The following is an 18,865-nucleotide window of genomic DNA, read 5'->3' as shown; positions in this document are numbered from 1 at the left end:
CAGTGGGAAGAAAATAACTCACAGAACAACTTCGGAATAATTTCAAGATCCTTGGAAAGGTCTGCCAGATAAAAACAGGCTGGTAACAAGTAGGATGTAAACATGGAAACATATGGCTTTAGTGAAGTGCTCTCCAGGCGAGGCTTAATGCCCTGGTCTTGATTCTTGGTAGAATTTTGTATAGACCTAGCCAAATAGTTCAGTGGTGGGAATGACTGCGTGTGTACTGAAATTCTACGGAGAATGGTGTCAATCATTTTAAATTCATAGGATCAGTGTTGTGTTAAAGCAAACCTTTAATGAGATCTGGTTGGTAATTTAAAATCTGCCACGTTTTTATGTCTTAGCTGCTAGAAGGTAAGGAAGTTCTTTGATATGGTAGCTTTTTTTTTCCAGGATATTTGCCAAAAAATGAGATACTGGTTTTAGAGTACAGGAGAAAATGGAGGGGGAAAAATGCACCATTGTCGATGTGTTAGTAGTACTTGTTTCTATAGCAATATGAAGATTTTCCACAAGTCATCTAACTAAGTGGCTTCTTCAGTTCTTTGGAGATGACTTTACCCATATTTCTGTGATCAGAACATGTTACTGCATGTATTTAATACGTGTATTTCCTTATTGCAGCTTTTATTCTGTAGCTGTTTAATTCCTGCCCTGGCCGTGAATCACTGGAACTGGATCTTCTGAGTAATATCTCCAGTCTTTCCATTCTTACCATATACTGGGCAAAAGAAATCAGGATTTGTGTAGGCAGCTCGAGAGTTTGAAGTCAGCTGTTTGAAAGACCGGACCAAAGTTTAGACCATTAAAATGCAATATTTTAAAAAATCTGTCGTAGAAGGATTAACATTCCAAAAATGACCATTTTTTCTGTCTTTGTAGATAAATTTAGACAGCTAATTTTTTCAGTAGTTGGCTGGGAGAACATCTTCCCTCCCTCTGATTTCTGCTCAAGCTAGGTTTTTCCCTTGTCTTTCAGAAAAGAAGGAATGACTGAATATCGTTTTACAAGGCGAGAAAGAATCTTTTTAAAAAAAAAAAAAAAAAAAATGGATCCCACACTTGGCAGCATCGTGCTTGCCCGCGTGCGACTGGCTGGGTGCCAGCCTTGGCAGGGCTGGCCGCCACGGCTTGCCAGAAGTCTTCCTGTCCTGGCCGCACTCCCCTCCCTGAGACTGATGGCTTGTTCACCTGATGCTTCTGTTCCAGTGCTGCTGAAGTCTGGGCATCTTGGAGCTGATAAAAGCACTTTGTGTGTCCAAATTGTACAATAGCTGTGATGTCAACACGGGGCCATTTCAAGGAGCTGTCACTCTGTGTGCGCTCCAAACAGCACCAAGATGACTAATGACAGAAAACCTTATTTCCACCTCCTTAGTGTTCAGCGGTCCCAAAAGAAACTGCTGTAAATACAAAGAGATGATTTGTTTCTTGCCTTTTTTGTTTTGTTTGAGGATTTCCCAACCTGGCCTTTTGTTTTCAATTTCAGTTCAGCATCTCGGAGGTTTTAATTGAGTGATGAGTTTGAGTCAGATTCTCTTGGAATTCTCCTTGCTTCTTTTTAAGATTTGCATTTATTTTTCCAGCATCTCCTCTCTGTGTGACAGGTCTGCATCTGGGCTGCTCAGTGAGCAGCTATCTGGAAGCAGTATATTTTGCATTTTTGAGCAATCCTACCCTAATAGCATTTGGAAAATCTCTTGAATTGTGTTGACAGGGAAAACTTTTCCTTTGAAGAAATCAGAGGGAAGGTGAAGCCTTCCGACCGAAGGTCAAAGGAACTACTGCTGTTATTTTTGCTCTAGTAAATTTGATTTGTGGCTTCTGGTATTCTTGTCATGTCATTCTTTGAAGAGCTGCTGATTATTTGGTACTTTCACTCCCTGAAAGTAAATAATTAGGCTCTCTGGTCTAGTCGAGCCTCCGCCATCTCTTCAGTAAGATCACGAAGCTGCATAAGGGTCTGCTTTTCCCTAGGTCTTGTTTTGGCTTCCTCCTTCCATGGCTGCGCTCCAAGGTCTCTGAAATTTTCCATTATCTTGGTAGCTCCATGTGATGACAATTAAGTATTTCTTGCCCTTGTGGTTGTCAGCAAGGATTTGTTCTTTTTTTCTTGTATACAGTCATCAGCCTTCATGATTCAAGGCATTTTTGTACCTAGCTGATAAATTCTGTCCCAGAATGTCAGCCCACCATTTGCTTATGTTTGTCTAATGTTCTTGCAGACTCAAGTCAACAAGTATTCAAGTGTAATTCAGTTTTTCTGGCAAACCTTCATTTTCAGTGTTTTGCTCCAGATCTAGCAGCCCAAGTAGCACGATTTGTGAGGGTGGGAGAGGGGGATACATGAGACTGATGCATTTAGTAAAGCTTTTTTACAGGGCTGTCCTAGAGAGCTGGCATTTTAGGCAGATAGGACTTCTTGTTGTTCGTTCTATATCCTATCTGCACAAAAGTTCTTGTCCTGCCTCTTCAAAGAAACAGGATGCCCATATTGTCTCCAGGCCGAGAGCTTTGCCAGCGTTAGCAACAACAAGTGAAAAATAGGGCTGAGAGAAAAATGAGGTTGCTGAGCTTTTAAAAAATTATCTGTACAGTGTTTTCAGGAGTTCTCATTCATATGACTGCCATTAGAACTATTATTACGGTTTAGAAATCTAGTTCACTGATTACCTTGTTCATGTGAACTCGGATATCCTCCTTTGCTTCGCTTCATATTCCTGCAGACGGCAGTCAGCAGATTTACAGAGAGGTGCGGGGAATCCTATTTATACACCAGCCTGTTCCTGAATTGCAGAGGCACTAAGGCAATATGGAAGTCTTTCCCAGGAATGAAATCATCTCACTCTTTTTCTACTACATTCACGTGAACACTTAGTGCAGCAGGCTTTGTTTTTAGCAAGTGTCTGTCCAGATGGAAGCATGCAGTGCTGTTTCAGTAAATCTAGAACTTTGTGGAGGCACTGGGGTGTGTGCTGCTTCTTAGTTGGGCTTTGAACTGGGAACGTAGCTACCACCCTAACTGGGGGTTCTGGCACCCACTCAGAACAGCAGTCCATCTGCTAGCAAGGCGCACTTTCTTCTTTTTTTCTTTTCAATTCCTTAGTAGTTGCTGATGTGCTAGTGCTGTGTACCTGGCAGTGCCTTACTGGGTGGCATACAGGCACGCTTTGCTCCTTTTACACTGGTGCAAGTGACCATCAGTAAGAGACTTTACAACAATATGTTTTTTTATTTCTTATGTGATATAGGTGGTTCTTTTTTCTTCCTCAGAAGAAATGAGGAATACCCATGCTGTGCGTTATTTAGCAGTCCTCCTCACTCCTGCTCTGGGTTTTGCAAGTAGCTGTCCCGACAGAGACCTCCTCACTTTGGCCTGCTGAGGTGTATTTGTGCTGCCTTCACCTGGTTTGCCGGAGTTTGGCTAGCAGGACATGCAGCACCACCTCCTGCAGGTTGAATTTCCTCTGCAGAATGTTTCTAGTGGTGATCGTATGAGGAGAAGCCAGGTTGGTGCTCAGGTGCCTGCCTTGACTTGCAATATTGGCGGCTGGGGCTTCTTTTAAAAAGGAGTTGGGGGGAAGTGCAAAAAATTGAAGCAAGATCTGTACAAAACCATTTGGATTACGAATGCAGAATTCTCCAATGTGTGTCTTAAGAGTCCATTTGAAGGTGGACAGTAGCTTAAAGCTGGCAGAAAATGCCTTTCTGTAAGCAATGTTTAGATCCTGATGCAGAGCTGTGAAGCATTTTGATTTTTAATGAGTGGGGGAATTTAAGGATTTTCTGATTTGTTGCACCAATTGAATGAAATTTCCTCTCAAATATTACTGCTTTGCCACATGGCAGGTTTTCGAGAGTTAGGAAGAAGTTGCAGTGCAGAACTTCTTTTGTGGAATTGTTAAAGGTTTCTTAAAACGCTGTGTTTCCCTGCAGGCTGGGCTCTGTTCCTTCCATGTTCATTTTGGGACATTAGCTTCTTTGCTAGCTGTATGCTTTTTGCTCAGATAGCTCAGTTTAAATGTCTTGTGGTGCTTTGCTTGGATTGCACTGGAGTTGTACTACTGAAATTCTGTTTTACGCTGTTATTATTGGTACTGTTCTTTAGCTAAGTTAGAAAGTGGAAAACAGTCACTTAATGCAAACCAGATTTCCTATCTGTGTTTGTTTACAGAGCCTCTGGCACACAACTCTGGTGGCTAAAGGGCCATACAAAGCTGCAATCAAAATGTTGTTGTTACATAAATATAATGCTGCCACTTCTTTTGATGTAACAATAGTGAGATTGTCTGGTGACGATTCTGCTCTTTGTTCATTTCTTCCAAGCCGAAATGCTTTCACGGAAAACAAATGTCTCAATAAATTTGCACCCCCCCCCCCTTTTTTTTTTTTTGTACTTTACATGTTTTATCCCCAAATTCCAGGTTTAGAGAATAAGGCAGAATTCTGTTATGCTCTTCAGGGGGAAATAGCAGCGCCTGTGATTGCACAGTATTTGATGTTTACCATCTGTACTTTATTAAACCTCATTCTGCATACATAAGCAACATTGGGATGCTACGTTGGGGTTGACCTAACCATGTGTGCTATAGTATAGCAGTGCTTTATTGTACAAGTGTAATTAAGTTGTTTAAAGGAAGCTTGTTTTCTTGCCAGTAAAGACCAATTTGAAGTACAAATGGGGAAGGCAAGAAATGCTTAGAAAGACAATAAGTCAGCACTGGAGAAAAAAAAAAAAAAAAAACCACCACCAAAAAAAACCCATAATTCTAGGGCTTTGGGATGGGGGAATACTGGATTATTTCCATTATCCTGATGTTGTTCTTCCTTTCAAAACTGCATTATTTCATTGGTTCACGTTACAAATTTCATCTGCAAAAAAGATATTTTCAGGCAACTGAAACAGGAAAAAAAGAGACAGTTTTGTCTCTTTTGTCTCTCAGTTTTAAAGGAATTGGTTCTTTTGCAGGTATGCTCTAGAGCCCAGGCAACGAAAATGTAGATTTGTGCAGATTGGGGTTTTTCTTTAATACCATTCCCCTTATTTCACAGCTCCTACTCACATCTCTTACCTTCTCTCTTGCAGTGTGCCCCAGCTCATGTGGCAAGAGAGCCTGCACGGACCAGAACGAGTGTTGCCATCCCGAGTGCCTGGGGAGCTGCACAGCACCCGACAACAACACTGCTTGCGTGGCCTGCCGCAACTACTACTACGAAGGGGTCTGCATGCCCACCTGCCCTCCCAACACCTACAAGTTCGAGGGTTGGCGCTGCGTGACCAAGGAGTTCTGCTCCAAAGTCCCTGCCACTGAAACAAGTGAATATGAGAGGTTTGTGATTCACAACGATGAGTGCATGGCAGAGTGCCCCTCTGGATTCATACGCAATGGGAGCCAAAGGTAACGCAGCTTCTGGAAAGTCCATTGCAGTTAACCTGTTTATTCCTCCCTCCCTACTCTGTGGCAGCCTTGTCATGCAAGTTACGTTTGCGGAAGATGTAATTCGAAATTTCATGACTTCCCAGTAAAGGCTTGCTCAGACATCATTTAGAGGTCTAATTATGGCCTGTGCACAGTTAGTTCATGTTGATTGTTCTGAAAGACTTCAGGAGGTCAGAACAGTGCAAAACCAGGTCTTCAACAAAAGGAAGTGAGAGCCAAGGAAGACGGGGCTGGAGATTGGCAGATTACCATTGTCACACACACAGGAAACTGTAGGAGCTATCTTGTTTCACATGTTGTCTGCTTTATGTATACTTGCATTTTAGACGTGTTCTTTAGTAACTTTATTTCCTTTTTTTCACTGTTTCCAGAAGATAGCAATGATGTTTTAGAAGAGAACAATCATGAAGTTGGTTGTAAAAGTGATGTAGATAATATTATACAGAATAAATTTCTGTAAGGTTGTAACTCACCTCCACTTATTTCATTCTAACAGTTGGAGTGATGTGTACTTACCACTTTCTTATTTCACCTGGGGTTAAGCAAACAGCCTCTGTTGCCTGCTACCCAGACCTCGATAAGTAAGGGAAGGTGTTATAGTACTATCCTAAAAAGATACTCTTATAAGCTGCTATAAGATAGAGGTTTTTGGAGAGATGGCTGTGATGATACCTGCACCAGCCGTGTGTCTGTGCATGGCGTTCATCCATTCACTCAAGCAGCAAGGCAGTCCCCGGTTCACATTTAATTGTAAGCAACTTAACACTGCGTTTGCTCAAAGCCCAATATTCACCAGAGAAATCCTTCACTTATCTACCTGAGGTTGTAGTCCCAGCTGTTTGAGCTGCTTACACTGAAGTGCATGACTGTCCTATCTTATCTCAGTGTAGTGCTCAGCTGCGGAGATTGAAAGGAGCTGTAACCCAAGGCCAGAGAATGTTTTCTTCCCCAGAGGTGGTGTTAACAAATAGTTGCAAATGGAAAGCATTTCCCGCATTCTTTGTACATTTAGTTGAATGCCTCTTGCTTGTGCCTGTAGCTTTTAGTGGTTTGTGGCATGTTATAGTGCAGGATTTTGAAACAGGACCTTACGAGTAAGAAAAGGAAGCTTCTTTCTTTATACTGTTCGCACATGAAAAATGGTTGCTATCAGTTTACATGTTTCTTTAAGCCTTAGAAGAAAGTGGGCTCAGTTTCTTTTAAAGGTAATAAATAGTAAGTCTGCGCTCATCTCTGTTGGCATCAGAAGCTTTTGTCTTTGGAACTCTTTTCTTTTTCTTCCCTGTTTTTCCCCTCCAAAGCGATGATGTAGGCTACAGTGATGGTGAAATTCAATTTATTCTAGTATTTTCATTAGTGAGATCAAAAACAAGTTTGAATCAGGAAAGACGTAAACCAGAAGGTGTGATCAGAGGGCATGTTTTCTCCACATGTGTTTAATGACACAGTCTTTACAAAGCTGCTGTAGCCAAAGGCTAGGCTAGCCTGCGTTCTTACTCCATGAGTTTGGCCTGTTAAAATGCTTGTGGATGCCTGTGAGTATGAGAAGCAGGACACGTCAGCCTGACAGTCAGGTTTCTGAATACCTGTCTTGATGTTTTACGGTCACAGGAGGACCTGTTCTCCCTTAATCCGTGTAATCCATTTTGGATCTGTTTAGACTTCTTGTCTGCCTCTCTCAATCCTTGTTGCAGTGAGTTACACAAATGAGTTTTGTCCTGCATGAAGGTGCATCTTTTTGTTTGTTTGAACTTGCTACTTCCATACCTCTGACGCTATAAGAAGTAGTGACTAATTCACTGCTCACTTTCTCCATGTCACTGAGGACTGTATGCACCCACAGCTGTCTTTCCCAGGTTAAAACACTAGTGCTGATCCTGAAATGTTGGTTTAAGGGCACGGAGAAAGAAAACTTCATAGAATCTGTAACAGTACTTGCCCATCTCCAGTTCCTAGCTGGCCAATTTTTGGAGGTTGAGTCTGAATTAGCACAAAACTTCAGTAGCACTTGATGTTTGTTTAGGTTAGAAGTGTCGTCTTTGTGGTTATAATTAAGTTGGAGTAAATGAAATGGCACTGTTTTTTACCTGAAGTGCCTTCTGCTCAGGATGAGAGAGCCTTTAAGAAACTGGCAAACAGCAGGTAGGAGTCCATTTGATTGCTCCCATGTTGCTGTCGACAGGAGGTGTGATGTTCCAGCCTCTCTTGTGTCCTACAAGTGTGTTATGTTTACCTGTAAGTCTGCACAAGTGTGGTAACTTCCACTGTAGGTTGATGCATTTCCCGAAGCTTTATGTGGAATTGTCTTTCAAAATTGAATTCAAAGCAGTCTGTGGAATCTGAGCTGTGTATCACTGCTTATTTTCAGTCTCCTTTTCTTTCCAAACAGTATGTTCTGCAGTCCTTGTGAGGGGCCTTGCCCCAAGATTTGTGAGGATGGGAAAACAAAGACCATCGACTCTGTCACGTCAGCACAAATGTTGCAGGGATGCACGATTCTCAAGGGGAATTTGCTGATCAACATCCGTCGTGGAAGTAAGTGACTGCCCTGCCTTTACGAACCTCTGATAAGGCTGCTTTTAATATTTTCCTTTTGTCAGCGTAATAACAGGAACATAAAAAACTCAGTGACCTGTTTGTTTTCCAGTCCCATAGCAGTGCTCCTGTTTGGGTTGGCCCACTTGTAGCAGCATTCTCCAACATGCGGATGGAATAGGTAGTCAGCTACCAACCATGAAGCAGGGAAAGGTGGTATTTTCTTTAGCTTTTTTCAGCAGGGCAAGGAACCAGGACTAGGCAGGGAGATGAGAAATAGTCCCAAAGGAGTAATAAAGCCTCAACAAAGTGAAGGAGTGGAAAGTCCTTGCATCTGGGGAGGTAGGTAAGAGTACTCCACAAGTAGGGCGTGGCACTGTAAGACAGGAGATAGCCTTAGTTTTTAAGGCAAGATGTGTTCTGTTGCTAAAACATGCAATCAGTAGCTCTGAAAACTCATATAAAGTCCAGCACTGTGCCTTTGGATGGTCGTCGTTAGTGAGCTGGCCGTCTTTGTTGCATGTCTTGAACAAGCTCTGGATTAAATTTGTCAGGGATGTGATTCATCAGTCAGGGAAATGCTGACAGTTGGTGAGCTTTTAAAGAAACACACAGTAAAAATCACTGTTAGTTTTTGTTGGAAATCTGTCTGTAGGGAAGGTACTTTTTGCTTTCATGACTATGGTTGAAACCTCCAGATATATTTGATTCCCTTCCTTCTGTTAGGTAAAAATTACATGGTTTAGACACGGCAATGTGTTCATTACTTCACTCATGGTTCTACTATTAGCAGATTCTACATTAGGAGAGATTTTTGGGATACCTGGAGCAAGTGTGTGTGAAGGGGGGATGTTGTTTATTAATTATTATCAAAGTCTGTTGAAAAGCATGACACTAGGCAAGGACTGCAATCCTTGAGCCTGGTGAAGGGTGGGATGTTGCAGACCTTGGCAAGGACAGTACACATCCTAGGGAGGTGGCAGTCCTGAAGAGCGGAGATGACTCTGAGGAGTTTTAAATAACTTTGTGTGGAAAATCACTTTTAGTGTGCTATGTGGAACATGGTCTGTGGGATGAGGACATCCTTATGGTTTTGTCTTCGTTGTTTCATAGAGTTCCAGGTTTGATAGGCAAACCTTTCTAAGTCACTGAAATCAGTGTTTTATGCCCCATTGGAGACCACACTTAGCACACTTCTCTACCTCTTCACATTTCTCTTCAGTCTCATTCTCCGTTTTCCAGTGGCGGTTTCTGTGTGAGCCTTGCTCTGGAACTGAAGAGCAATTCCATTCCCATGGATGTGTACATTTACAGGAGGGTCTTTTCAGCCCTGCCAGAACGCTGACTTAGTATTTGGTGCTGTCTTCAGAGTGCAATGTCTGGGGAAGAAACGTGTATAACAATACAGAAAAGCAAGAGTGTCTTTGGAGTGCTGCTCTGTCTTGATTTTTGTCCTTCAGCCATCTGTCTGCACAGTTCACCACTGCTTCAGGAGGAATACTATCGTTTGCCATTTTCAAAAGCAACAAATGCAAATGTTTTCTTTTACTAAACTGGTACTAAGTAGAATATTGAATAAAGCTATGGATTTTAGAATAATACTGTATTTTTCTTAATATAGATAACATTGCTTCAGAACTGGAGAATTTCATGGGTCTGATTGAGACAGTAACAGGATATGTGAAGATTCGCCATTCCCATGCATTAGTTTCCCTGTCTTTCTTGAAGAACCTGCGGTATATTTTGGGAGAGGAACAGGTGGATGGGTAAGTGTTTATACACTTGTAGCTGCAATTTAATTTTTAATAGAAAGCCACGGAAGTCTCCTAATGAACATTCACGTACTGCTTATACAATCATCTCTTCTGCTAATAAATTTCACCAATGAAGAGATTGCAAGTAGAAGAGACTCAACTAGTATGAAATAGTTTGCAAGTTGTGATTGTTTGCAATTCCTTAAAATACTAACTTTAAATTAATTGTCTGTCAAGCAGAAGGTAGCTTGGTCAGGAAGAATAAAGTTGATCCCCCTGAAATGGTTGCTGTGGGTTATTCTGTTTCTGTAATGCATATAGAATGTGTGATGCTTTAGCTACTTTGCAGTTACAGTTGTGTACGGCTCCTGTTTCTCCATGATGGTATAGGTAGCAGAAACAGAAGTTCTTAACCTGCAAGGAACTTGCAGTGCTCAGGTGTGTTGATGTTCGTTCAGCAAGCTGTGTTTCTCCTTCCCTTCCTGAATCAAGTTTCAGTTCATGTTTAAACCAATATTCTGTGGGAGAAGCAAGTCTCTGTCAGTAATGAGAGAATTATTAAAGAATTTTAGGTAATTGTATAGGAAAAGGTAGTGGGAAGGTCATGGGAAAGGTTGCCTATGTCTGGTTTATCTGCCCTGACAGGATAAAGTTACAGCATGAGGGATTCTTCACAACCTCCCTGCTTCTCTCAGGCTAGTCTTCGGTCAGCCTTAAATTCTTCAAATTCCATCATCTGACAGAGCAAGTTAAAGGGCAGCTCTTCATCTTGCACTTGAAAAACAGTTTTTTTCAGTAAGAATGTTGGCTCTATGGAAAAGCTTGTTTCTCATTGCAAATCCTAGAGGCTTCGTCACTTTGCCGAGCACAAGGCTTGTTCAGCCGTTTACGATGTGTTGTGCTCTAACAGACACTCCAGTTATGTTTGTCTTTTCTCCTACCCCTCTTCTCCCTCTCTTTTGTACTCCTTAAATTTGAGTTCAGCTTTGAGTTTTAAGTAGTATGTATGTTGCTGTTACCTTGTATGTCAGTAAGCAGATATTAGCCGGAGCTGATGTGAAGAGAAATGACAGGTTTTAAAATCTGATTCTCAACGAGAAAAGTAAATGGGGCAGTGTTGAAGAGGAAAATGGAGCTGAGGGAAGTCAAGTTACCTGAGCTAAAACTTGTGATTGCTAGGAAATGTCCCCAGTTGCATACTGGTGTCAGGGGCGCTTCGCCTGGAAAATGCCTAGCGTAATTTAGGCATTGCCACAATCTAATAACATTTCGAAAAATATTTAGATGAAAGCAGACACCTGGCAAGGAAGAAGCGAGCTTAAACTAGGACTTTGGCAGAGCTGTGAACATCAGGGAGTGGGGTAGTGCTGGGGGGAAGTACTGTTGTACTCGAACAGTAGTTTATGGCAGTGCTGCCATGAGGGGTGAGAGGGAGGTTATATTAAGCACCATTAGGAGATTTGTTCATTACATGGCTGACCCCACTGCACTGTTGCTTTAGCAAAACAGTACTTCAGTATTTCTTCCTTACTCAGTTACTGATGCCTGCCTTGTTTGTCGCAGAACATGAGAAGATTATATGGAATTTAATTTCTTCAGTTGTTTTCAGGATATTCATTACCTCTCTTGAACACCATGTCAGTAGGGAATGCATTCCCACCACAAAAAAACGTCCCCTCTGTGTATAGGGAAACTGAATTGGAGATGTGCTCGAAGGGTCTCTGTGTTCACTGCAGGATTTTCATTCATAGTCTGGGGCCCACTCTGCCTGACTGTCTTGTCCTCTGCTGAATGCTGTGTGCTCATCTCTGCCCTGTGAGTGAGTGTCACGTGGGCAGCACTTCTCCAAGTGTTGGGTACCTGGAACTTGAGTAATTTGTGGCCTTAAGGAGCAAGTGAGATGATGGCCAGGGCACAACTGCTCCCTGTCATGCTACTGTGTACACGTTTGGCTCTGTTACCATCAGGTTCTCATCACTGATCAGGGCCACATAGGTGTGGAACGTGTGCCAAGTTAATAGGCAACTTGTTAGCTAATGTTTTGTATGTGTGAAGCAATAAGTATTTTCCTTTTTGCTCTCGTATTGCTTGATATTCTAACTGGCCTAGCGGGATTTCTTGTTCTCTTCACTGTAGCACTGAGAGATGAACAGCTTCTCTGTGTGTCCTACAGGTCACTTGTCTCGTTCCAGGCTCATCAAGCTCTGTCTGCCACTAGCCTGGTCTTCTGTAGCCAGCACATCCATTGCAGCCATTCACAGTCCTTTGCTAGTTCTTGTTCCCTTTCTGGTGCAAGTCACTTGCCCTTGCAGATTGTGTGTTAACCTCCTTTTAGCAGCAAACTTATCTGGTCATTACTCTCTTCCCAGAGCTTTTGGTGTCATATATGCTGTGAAGGGGGATAAAAGGTGATTGAAAGCTTGTTATATAGATCACTTTCTTTACCAGTATCTCCTCTCGCTGTGAATGTAGTGTTCTGCATCATTGCTTTACGCTGTATGCGGACAGATGCAGCATTGTGTGCAGATACAGTGTGAAGCAGGTTTCTAATGTATGCAGTCAATAATTAAGTAGCTGTGGGTGCTCTGCAGTTGGGATATACATCACCTTGTGGGAGTGCTCTCCTGTGGGTGGGTTATGCAGGTTGCCTTGAGGCTCTTTATGCACAGCCTGGGACCAGACTTGCCTCCTCCTCCTGTTCAGAAGTTCAGCCTGTCCTTCAAGTCGTGGTCTCCAGTCATTTACATTGATATGCTCTCAGTGGTTTGAGTTGCAGTGCTTTGTTTTCCTACACTGAATCTTCTATTCTTTCCATACTATCTTCCTTGACATCCCTATTTTTTCCACAGCTGTTGGAGCCAATGTCTGATATAATCATTATTTACAACCCAAGCCATAAGTGCCCTCCCATTGCCTGCTGCTGCACCTTCTGAGCCACAGAGCATTGCACTTCTCCTGTGCCTGGGACTGGATTTAGCATTCCAGGTCTGGTTTCCTTGGTGCTTTGCGTGGTGCCAGAATAACTTCCACTAATTTATACTCTCAGTGTATATAGGAACCCCTAGGACTTGTTTGTCTTGCCTCAGACTGCTGCTCAAACTTGTGTGGATGCCTTTAGAAGTACAGTCCATTGAAATCCCAGACTGTCCCAGCTGGTGCGCAGTTGTGTAAAGCACCCGTGTGTACTTGGTTTGCCCCATTTGTCCGACTCTTGAAATACAAGTATTATTTCTTGTGCTTTAATACAAGAATTATCTCCTATGTCTGAAGCATAATTGCCTCATTTATGAGCAGGAGACAGGCTGGGCTGTTATTAAATATTTAAGATGGTTTCTGTAGCCGTAGAGCCACACCTGTTTATTGCATTAAATCTGAGTCCAGCTTTTCAGCTCTTTGCTGAAAAGCTTAGTTGCCATTGCTTAATCACACAGCTTATTATAGTGAAGTGTCATCTTCTGAGGAGTGCACAGGGAGCTGCAGGGATTTTAGTCATCTGTAACAAATAAACTCACTTTTTGGTGGTATCTGTTGAGTCCCACGTGCAGTGTAGCATCACTGTTCTCTCCTGGCAAGAAGCATTTAACATGCATGCATGTACTCCCCTTTTCTGCTATTAGTCACCAGGGCACATTCTTCTTAGCATCTTACTGCAGTGGTTCCAGGTGTATCACTTTTATTAGTAATCAAGCCCTGGATACGTAGGGGACGCTTGGAAATAGGACAAAGCACTTCTCTTTCACATTGTTCTGAAAATACTCTGAGCATTTTGGTGTGTTATGAGAAAACACAGCTGTATTCTGTGCAGGTTGCAACCAGAATGCAGTTCTCACTTCACGTTGAGTGAGGGAGGAATGAATGTTAAATTTTAGTTGAAACAGTGGAGAGAAAACCATAAATATGTCTCTAGTATGCCAGCTTCTTATGAGCAGCATGGTTTGTCTGCCATGTTACCCTGGCTAACTCTGCCTGCAGGTGAAAGGATGCATAGGATTTGTAGTTTTAACTGTGCTGATGGGAGCTTACTGAGGTAAAATGGCTTGCACAGGTTGCAGGGATTTATTGTGCTAATAATCAATTTTATGTCGATGTACTTACATTGGTAGGACTTTCCAGACAATAATATTGTAAACGCTGACATAATAGGTTCTTTTGATTTAAGTCCATCAGCTACACAAACCTTTAACTCATTTCCTAATGGTGCATTCCTGTCTCTGCCATCCCAAAGTCTGTTTTTGCAGGTGTTGTCTTACTGCTGGTGTGCAGCCTATTATCTTGCTTTTGCTGCACCTGTTTTTTTTTTCAGTTCAGCACAACTGAGTGGCACCGGGAATTTCTTCTTACTGTGTGATAGGATTTACACAAACAACTTTGCATTTAACGTGTGTGGAAATAAAGGATGCTCATGTTTTTCCCCTGCTGTGCTTCAGGAATGGGCTCAGCACATGCTGCTGCTGCCTGTGTTATGAGCTCTGCACTTCCAAGTGTGGGTCCTGCGCTGTGCAGTCTCTGCAGCTCTTCCCTGTCACTTTTGATGTATAGGCGCAACTGTACTTGGCACAGCACAGGAAGCTTCTACTGGGCCAGAAGGTAAACTAAGACACAGAGGCAAGGAAGCTTCACTATGCAAACTCTTACAGTTGCTTTTGTAAACATAAGCAAGTCAGCTGTGTTCACTTTTTTATTTATCGCCAGAACTGCAGCTTGCTTTTCTTCCCATAAGGTATACAAGGACATTGATTCACGTTTGCCACAGGAAGGAAAATCTATTGTAGAGGTCTGCTGTCCACAGGACATGAATTTATATTCCTTCCAGCAGCTTGTATTTTTATCCGTGATTAAAACATATGTTGGAGTGGGCTTTACAAAGTGTGGTGTCAGCCCTGGGGTCCACTGTTAGTCATTCCCCCGCCCTCTGACCAAAGCGAGCAGTCAGAAAAAAGTGCTCCATGGGAGAGAAGAAAATCATATATTCTGCTGAATACTGATTTAAAGTAAAGAGAGAAGGTACAGTATTTTAAAGTTTGCTTGTATTAAGGTATTCTTGGTGGGAATTGGTGATGAATTAAAACTGATATTCTCCTTCAAATACTTTCTTCTAGGAATTATTCTTTTTATGTGCTTGATAACCACAATTTGCAGCAGCTGTGGGACTGGAACCATCATAACTTGACGATCAAGGAGGGGAAAATGTACTTTGCATTTAATCCTAAACTGTGTGTTTCTGAGATCTACCGTATGGAGGAAGTTTCTGGAACCAAAGGGCGACAGAGCAAAGGAGACATAAATCCAAGGAACAATGGGGAGAGAGCCTCTTGTAAGTTAAAACACAAAAACAAAACAAAAAACCATTCACTACATAGCCATGTTGTTCACTATTACAACATGTCGAGGTTAGAAACTATGCTAGGCTTTCAATCATTCTGCTTGATTAGTTGGTGTAAATGTAGCTGAAAGTATGTTTGTATTTGTGGAAAATTGTGGTTACATAGTCACTACATCATCTATAAAAACGGATGAAGAAATCTGCTTTCAGTATACTTTTTTGTGACAGCAGCATCCTATAACAATAGGAAAAGAGTCAATAAAATCTTGGGTTTGGGATGGCCAATGAAGAGCAGTTGCTCTGTTTCCTTTGCAAATTTACATAATTACTGGTATTTATCTCTCTCAGATGTGTGTACTCTTCTAAGGAAGCTGCCAACATAACAATTTCACGGACACTAAAATAAACCATTTGTGTTACGTCTGAGCTTCTTTTTGGCTCCTGCCAAATATTGCATCTTGTTACTAGATGTGCTTGTTGCACACTCAATTTTTTGTGCTTTATTTTTCAGATTGCTTTTGATTTGCAGACTATTTTTAGTGCTCTGCAGTGTGCTAAAACTTCAGTGTCTGCATTTAATTTTGAATTCTGTGATGGTCAAAGTTACTGGAAAGTCCTCTGTAGGCTTTGGTGGAGTTCACATAAGGTCTCCAGGTGTAACTAACTCACTTACAAGCAATCTCTCTTGTAGGAATTAAGAAGACAGAATGCTTACAGTTTTGACCTCACACTCAAACTCTTAGAACTAACAGTGCATTTTTCTTTGGACTGTTTGTGGTGCTCTTGGAGCTGAGTAAATTAAAATGTATCTTGTGTGTAAGTCAAGTCCCCTTGTTCAGGATGGTATTCACAAAACTAGGGCACGTACTCTGCTGAATGTCTCTTTAGGCATGATGCATAAATGCAGATGGCATAGATCCTTGTTGTAAGCACACTCCATTCTTTGCACATTCAATAGAGCAAAGGCTTGCAGTCCTGGAGGAGTTACAGACACACAGCAAGTCCTTACTACCACTGAGGCAAGTGCCAGCCGCTGCCTGTTTAAAAAAAAAAAACATTACAGAAAGCTTTCTGACCCTGAGAAGGGGAAAAGAATCAACAAAAGCTAAACTGCCTTTGAAAAGATAGCACCAACAGTGCCAGTGTACATGAGGGTGAAACCCCCTTTATTTTCAGAGACTTGTATGAAACATTAGAAACTGTCACACAGTTGACACTTTAGAACACAATTTCTTCGTCCAAGCATTAAGTTTTTAAAACGCTATTTTGTTTTGGATTGGATAACTCAGTGACTTGGTAGTGGGAAGCCATTCATTTCAAAGCTGCCAGCTTCCATCCAGCTCTGTTCAGAAGAGTAGCTGGAAGCTGCTGCCATCAAATGGTTGTGCAGTATATGATCTGAGTTCTGGAGGTTTTGGTCCAGCCTGTATTGAGTAGGAATTTAAACTTCTTTATCCTCTCTATCTTGTCTATTCTCCAGAAAAACAAATTGTAATTGTCCAAAATTGTCTCTGAAAGTGAGAATATAGAGGCCACTTACATCTCTACCTGTGCATTGCAATTGGGTGATGAATTTAGTGCGACTAAACAAGTCCTGTGAATAAACAGGACTTCGATTTCTCATTCAGGGCGAGCCTGAGGTAGTTTTCAAGAGCTTTCTGATGGTGCATTATAAGGAAATGTGCTTCAAAAAAACCCCCAAAGAATAAGTAGCTCCCGCATACACTGAAATGATTGTCAAGGCCCGGCCAGTGCTTACCCCTAAGTACTCAAATATGATAGGATGAAATACTGAGGTATAAGGAGTCAAAGGCTGCCCACATATTGTGGTATCATAGGCACTGCTGGAAAGACTAATTAGCAAAAACTGATACATAAGAAAAAGCAATAACTGTTAAGCAAAACAATTAGGCAGTGCAGTGATAACTCTGCCCTGTGATGTCTTTCTGTGTTGCAGGCGAAAGCCACATTCTGCGTTTTGTTTCCAACACAACACTGAAGAATCGGATTAAACTGACGTGGGAACGGTATCGCCCTCCGGATTACAGAGATCTCATTAGCTTCACTGTTTACTACAAAGAAGCGTGAGTAGATATCTTCAGAGACTAATGGAGACAGTCGAGGGATAGTAGGCAGTTTTATTCTGACTGTTGTTTTACTAACTGAGACAAGTTAGTCAGCAAGAGTCTTCCAGGTAGTTTCTATTTCACAGTTTACATATTTCATTCAGTTTACATAATTCATTCAATTTCTATTCTTGTTTGAGTAAAAACCCCCTTTCAAATGAGGATTATCTTGACTGAAGACTATAAATAGATTCCAAATCCATTGGGTAGTTTCAAATTCTAGAAAATGAGTTGGATGGCTTGAGTATTCTCAGGGCACTGATTTGGAGTTCTCTAAGTCATAGTGTTGTTTCTGCTGAGATCTTTTCTAATCATAGTACTAAGAAGATGTCATGTATCACGTGTTTTACCTATCGCCTTGATGACTTGTCTTACTCAGTATTTGAAATCATTTAGGTTACTCAACCTCAGTAATTTTCTGCACTAGTATCTCTTAAAGTAGGAGCCAGTTGCTGGAGGAAGCGGAATTTCTTCGGAGGTCTGTCTACCTTTGCATATCTTTGTAACATCTCAGATTTAAAGTAGAGTTGAAATACAAATGGGTACATTAATTACTCTGCAAGCAGTTTGCAAGGGGTGAAAGGGAGGATCAGAATGGTGTTAGGTGCAAGGCTAAGGTGAGACAACATTGAAGTGAGGTACTTGCATAAATGTGTGACAGTTTTTAGGAGAAGATAAATATCTTGCACAATTTTTTCTTTCAATGTTTCAGGCCGTTCAAAAATGTGACAGAGTATGATGGACAAGATGCATGCGGCTCCAATAGCTGGAATATGGTTGATGTTGACCTGCCACCAAACAAGGAGAATGACCCTGGAATTTTACTGCAGGGATTGAAACCTTGGACTCAATATGCTATTTATGTCAAGGCTGTTACCCTCACAATGATGGAAAACCATCACATTCATGGAGCAAAAAGTGAAATTGTTTATATACGAACCAATGCTGCAGGTAAGATCCTCATCTCTTGGTGAACAGTTGGTAACACTGTAAGTCTGCTCATTATCTTACTGTGCGAGTTCTGCTGTTAATACAAAATTGAATTTATGTGCAGATATGTGTAATGATTGAAAATACCAGTAATTATGAAAGCAGCGTTAAAATTTGAATGAAGATTCTGTTGTTGTTCAGATCATTTTTTCTCCAGAGCTTTCTGGAGTTAGGCTGTCAGGCTACATCTCACTGGTGAAGGCAAATTTAAATGCAGTTTTGATTGAGACTATACATGGTTACAGCTGAACCCATGGTTAGTTGAACACTAACCATTGCTAGTGGGGCATGAGGAGGAATCATCTCTGAGAGATGCGATGGTGGTTTTTCTTGCGCTATGGAAGTTGATTGGGATTTACTTTAAAAGCTTGCATCCAAATGTATTGTAGAATGTGCTGGGTTTAAAATGCCTTCATTTTCTTTTTCCCTGCCAGTGCCATCCATTCCCTTGGATGTTATTTCAGCATCCAACTCCTCTTCCCAGTTAATTGTGAAATGGAATCCTCCCTCTCTTCCCAATGGCAACCTCTCATACTATATTGTACGATGGCAGCAGCAACCTCAGGACAGTTACCTTTACAGACACAATTACTGCTCCAAAGGTAGGCTAACTGAACATAGTTGTTTTGAAATGCCTGTAGCTCTTACCTGCTAGGGTAGATTATTTACAAGGGCTAAAGCTTGTGCTGTGCT

At 41.6% G+C, this 18,865-nt stretch overlaps 1 protein-coding gene across 4 annotated transcripts in view; it reads left to right on the top strand.

Moving 5' to 3' along the window:
- IGF1R (insulin like growth factor 1 receptor) overlaps nt 1–18,865 on the top strand; it is a 139,031-nt gene that overhangs the window by 92,457 nt on the left and 27,709 nt on the right. For all 4 annotated transcript variants that reach the window (XM_021406814.1, XM_021406815.1, XM_021406813.1 and 1 more), the window contains exons 3-9: nt 5,090–5,402; nt 7,834–7,979; nt 9,601–9,745; nt 14,833–15,047; nt 17,014–17,140; nt 17,895–18,133; nt 18,607–18,774. In XM_021406814.1, coding sequence (XP_021262489.1) covers nt 5,090–5,402; nt 7,834–7,979; nt 9,601–9,745; nt 14,833–15,047; nt 17,014–17,140; nt 17,895–18,133; nt 18,607–18,774 — 1,353 coding nt within the window. The remainder of the gene's footprint in view (nt 1–5,089; nt 5,403–7,833; nt 7,980–9,600; nt 9,746–14,832; nt 15,048–17,013; nt 17,141–17,894; nt 18,134–18,606; nt 18,775–18,865) is intronic.

This window comes from Numida meleagris, chromosome 9 (genome assembly GCF_002078875.1).
Source record: "Numida meleagris isolate 19003 breed g44 Domestic line chromosome 9, NumMel1.0, whole genome shotgun sequence".
NCBI lineage: Eukaryota > Metazoa > Chordata > Aves > Galliformes > Numididae > Numida > Numida meleagris.
Note: the sequence above shows the minus strand (reverse complement) of the source record. Positions and strands in the feature narration are given on the sequence as shown.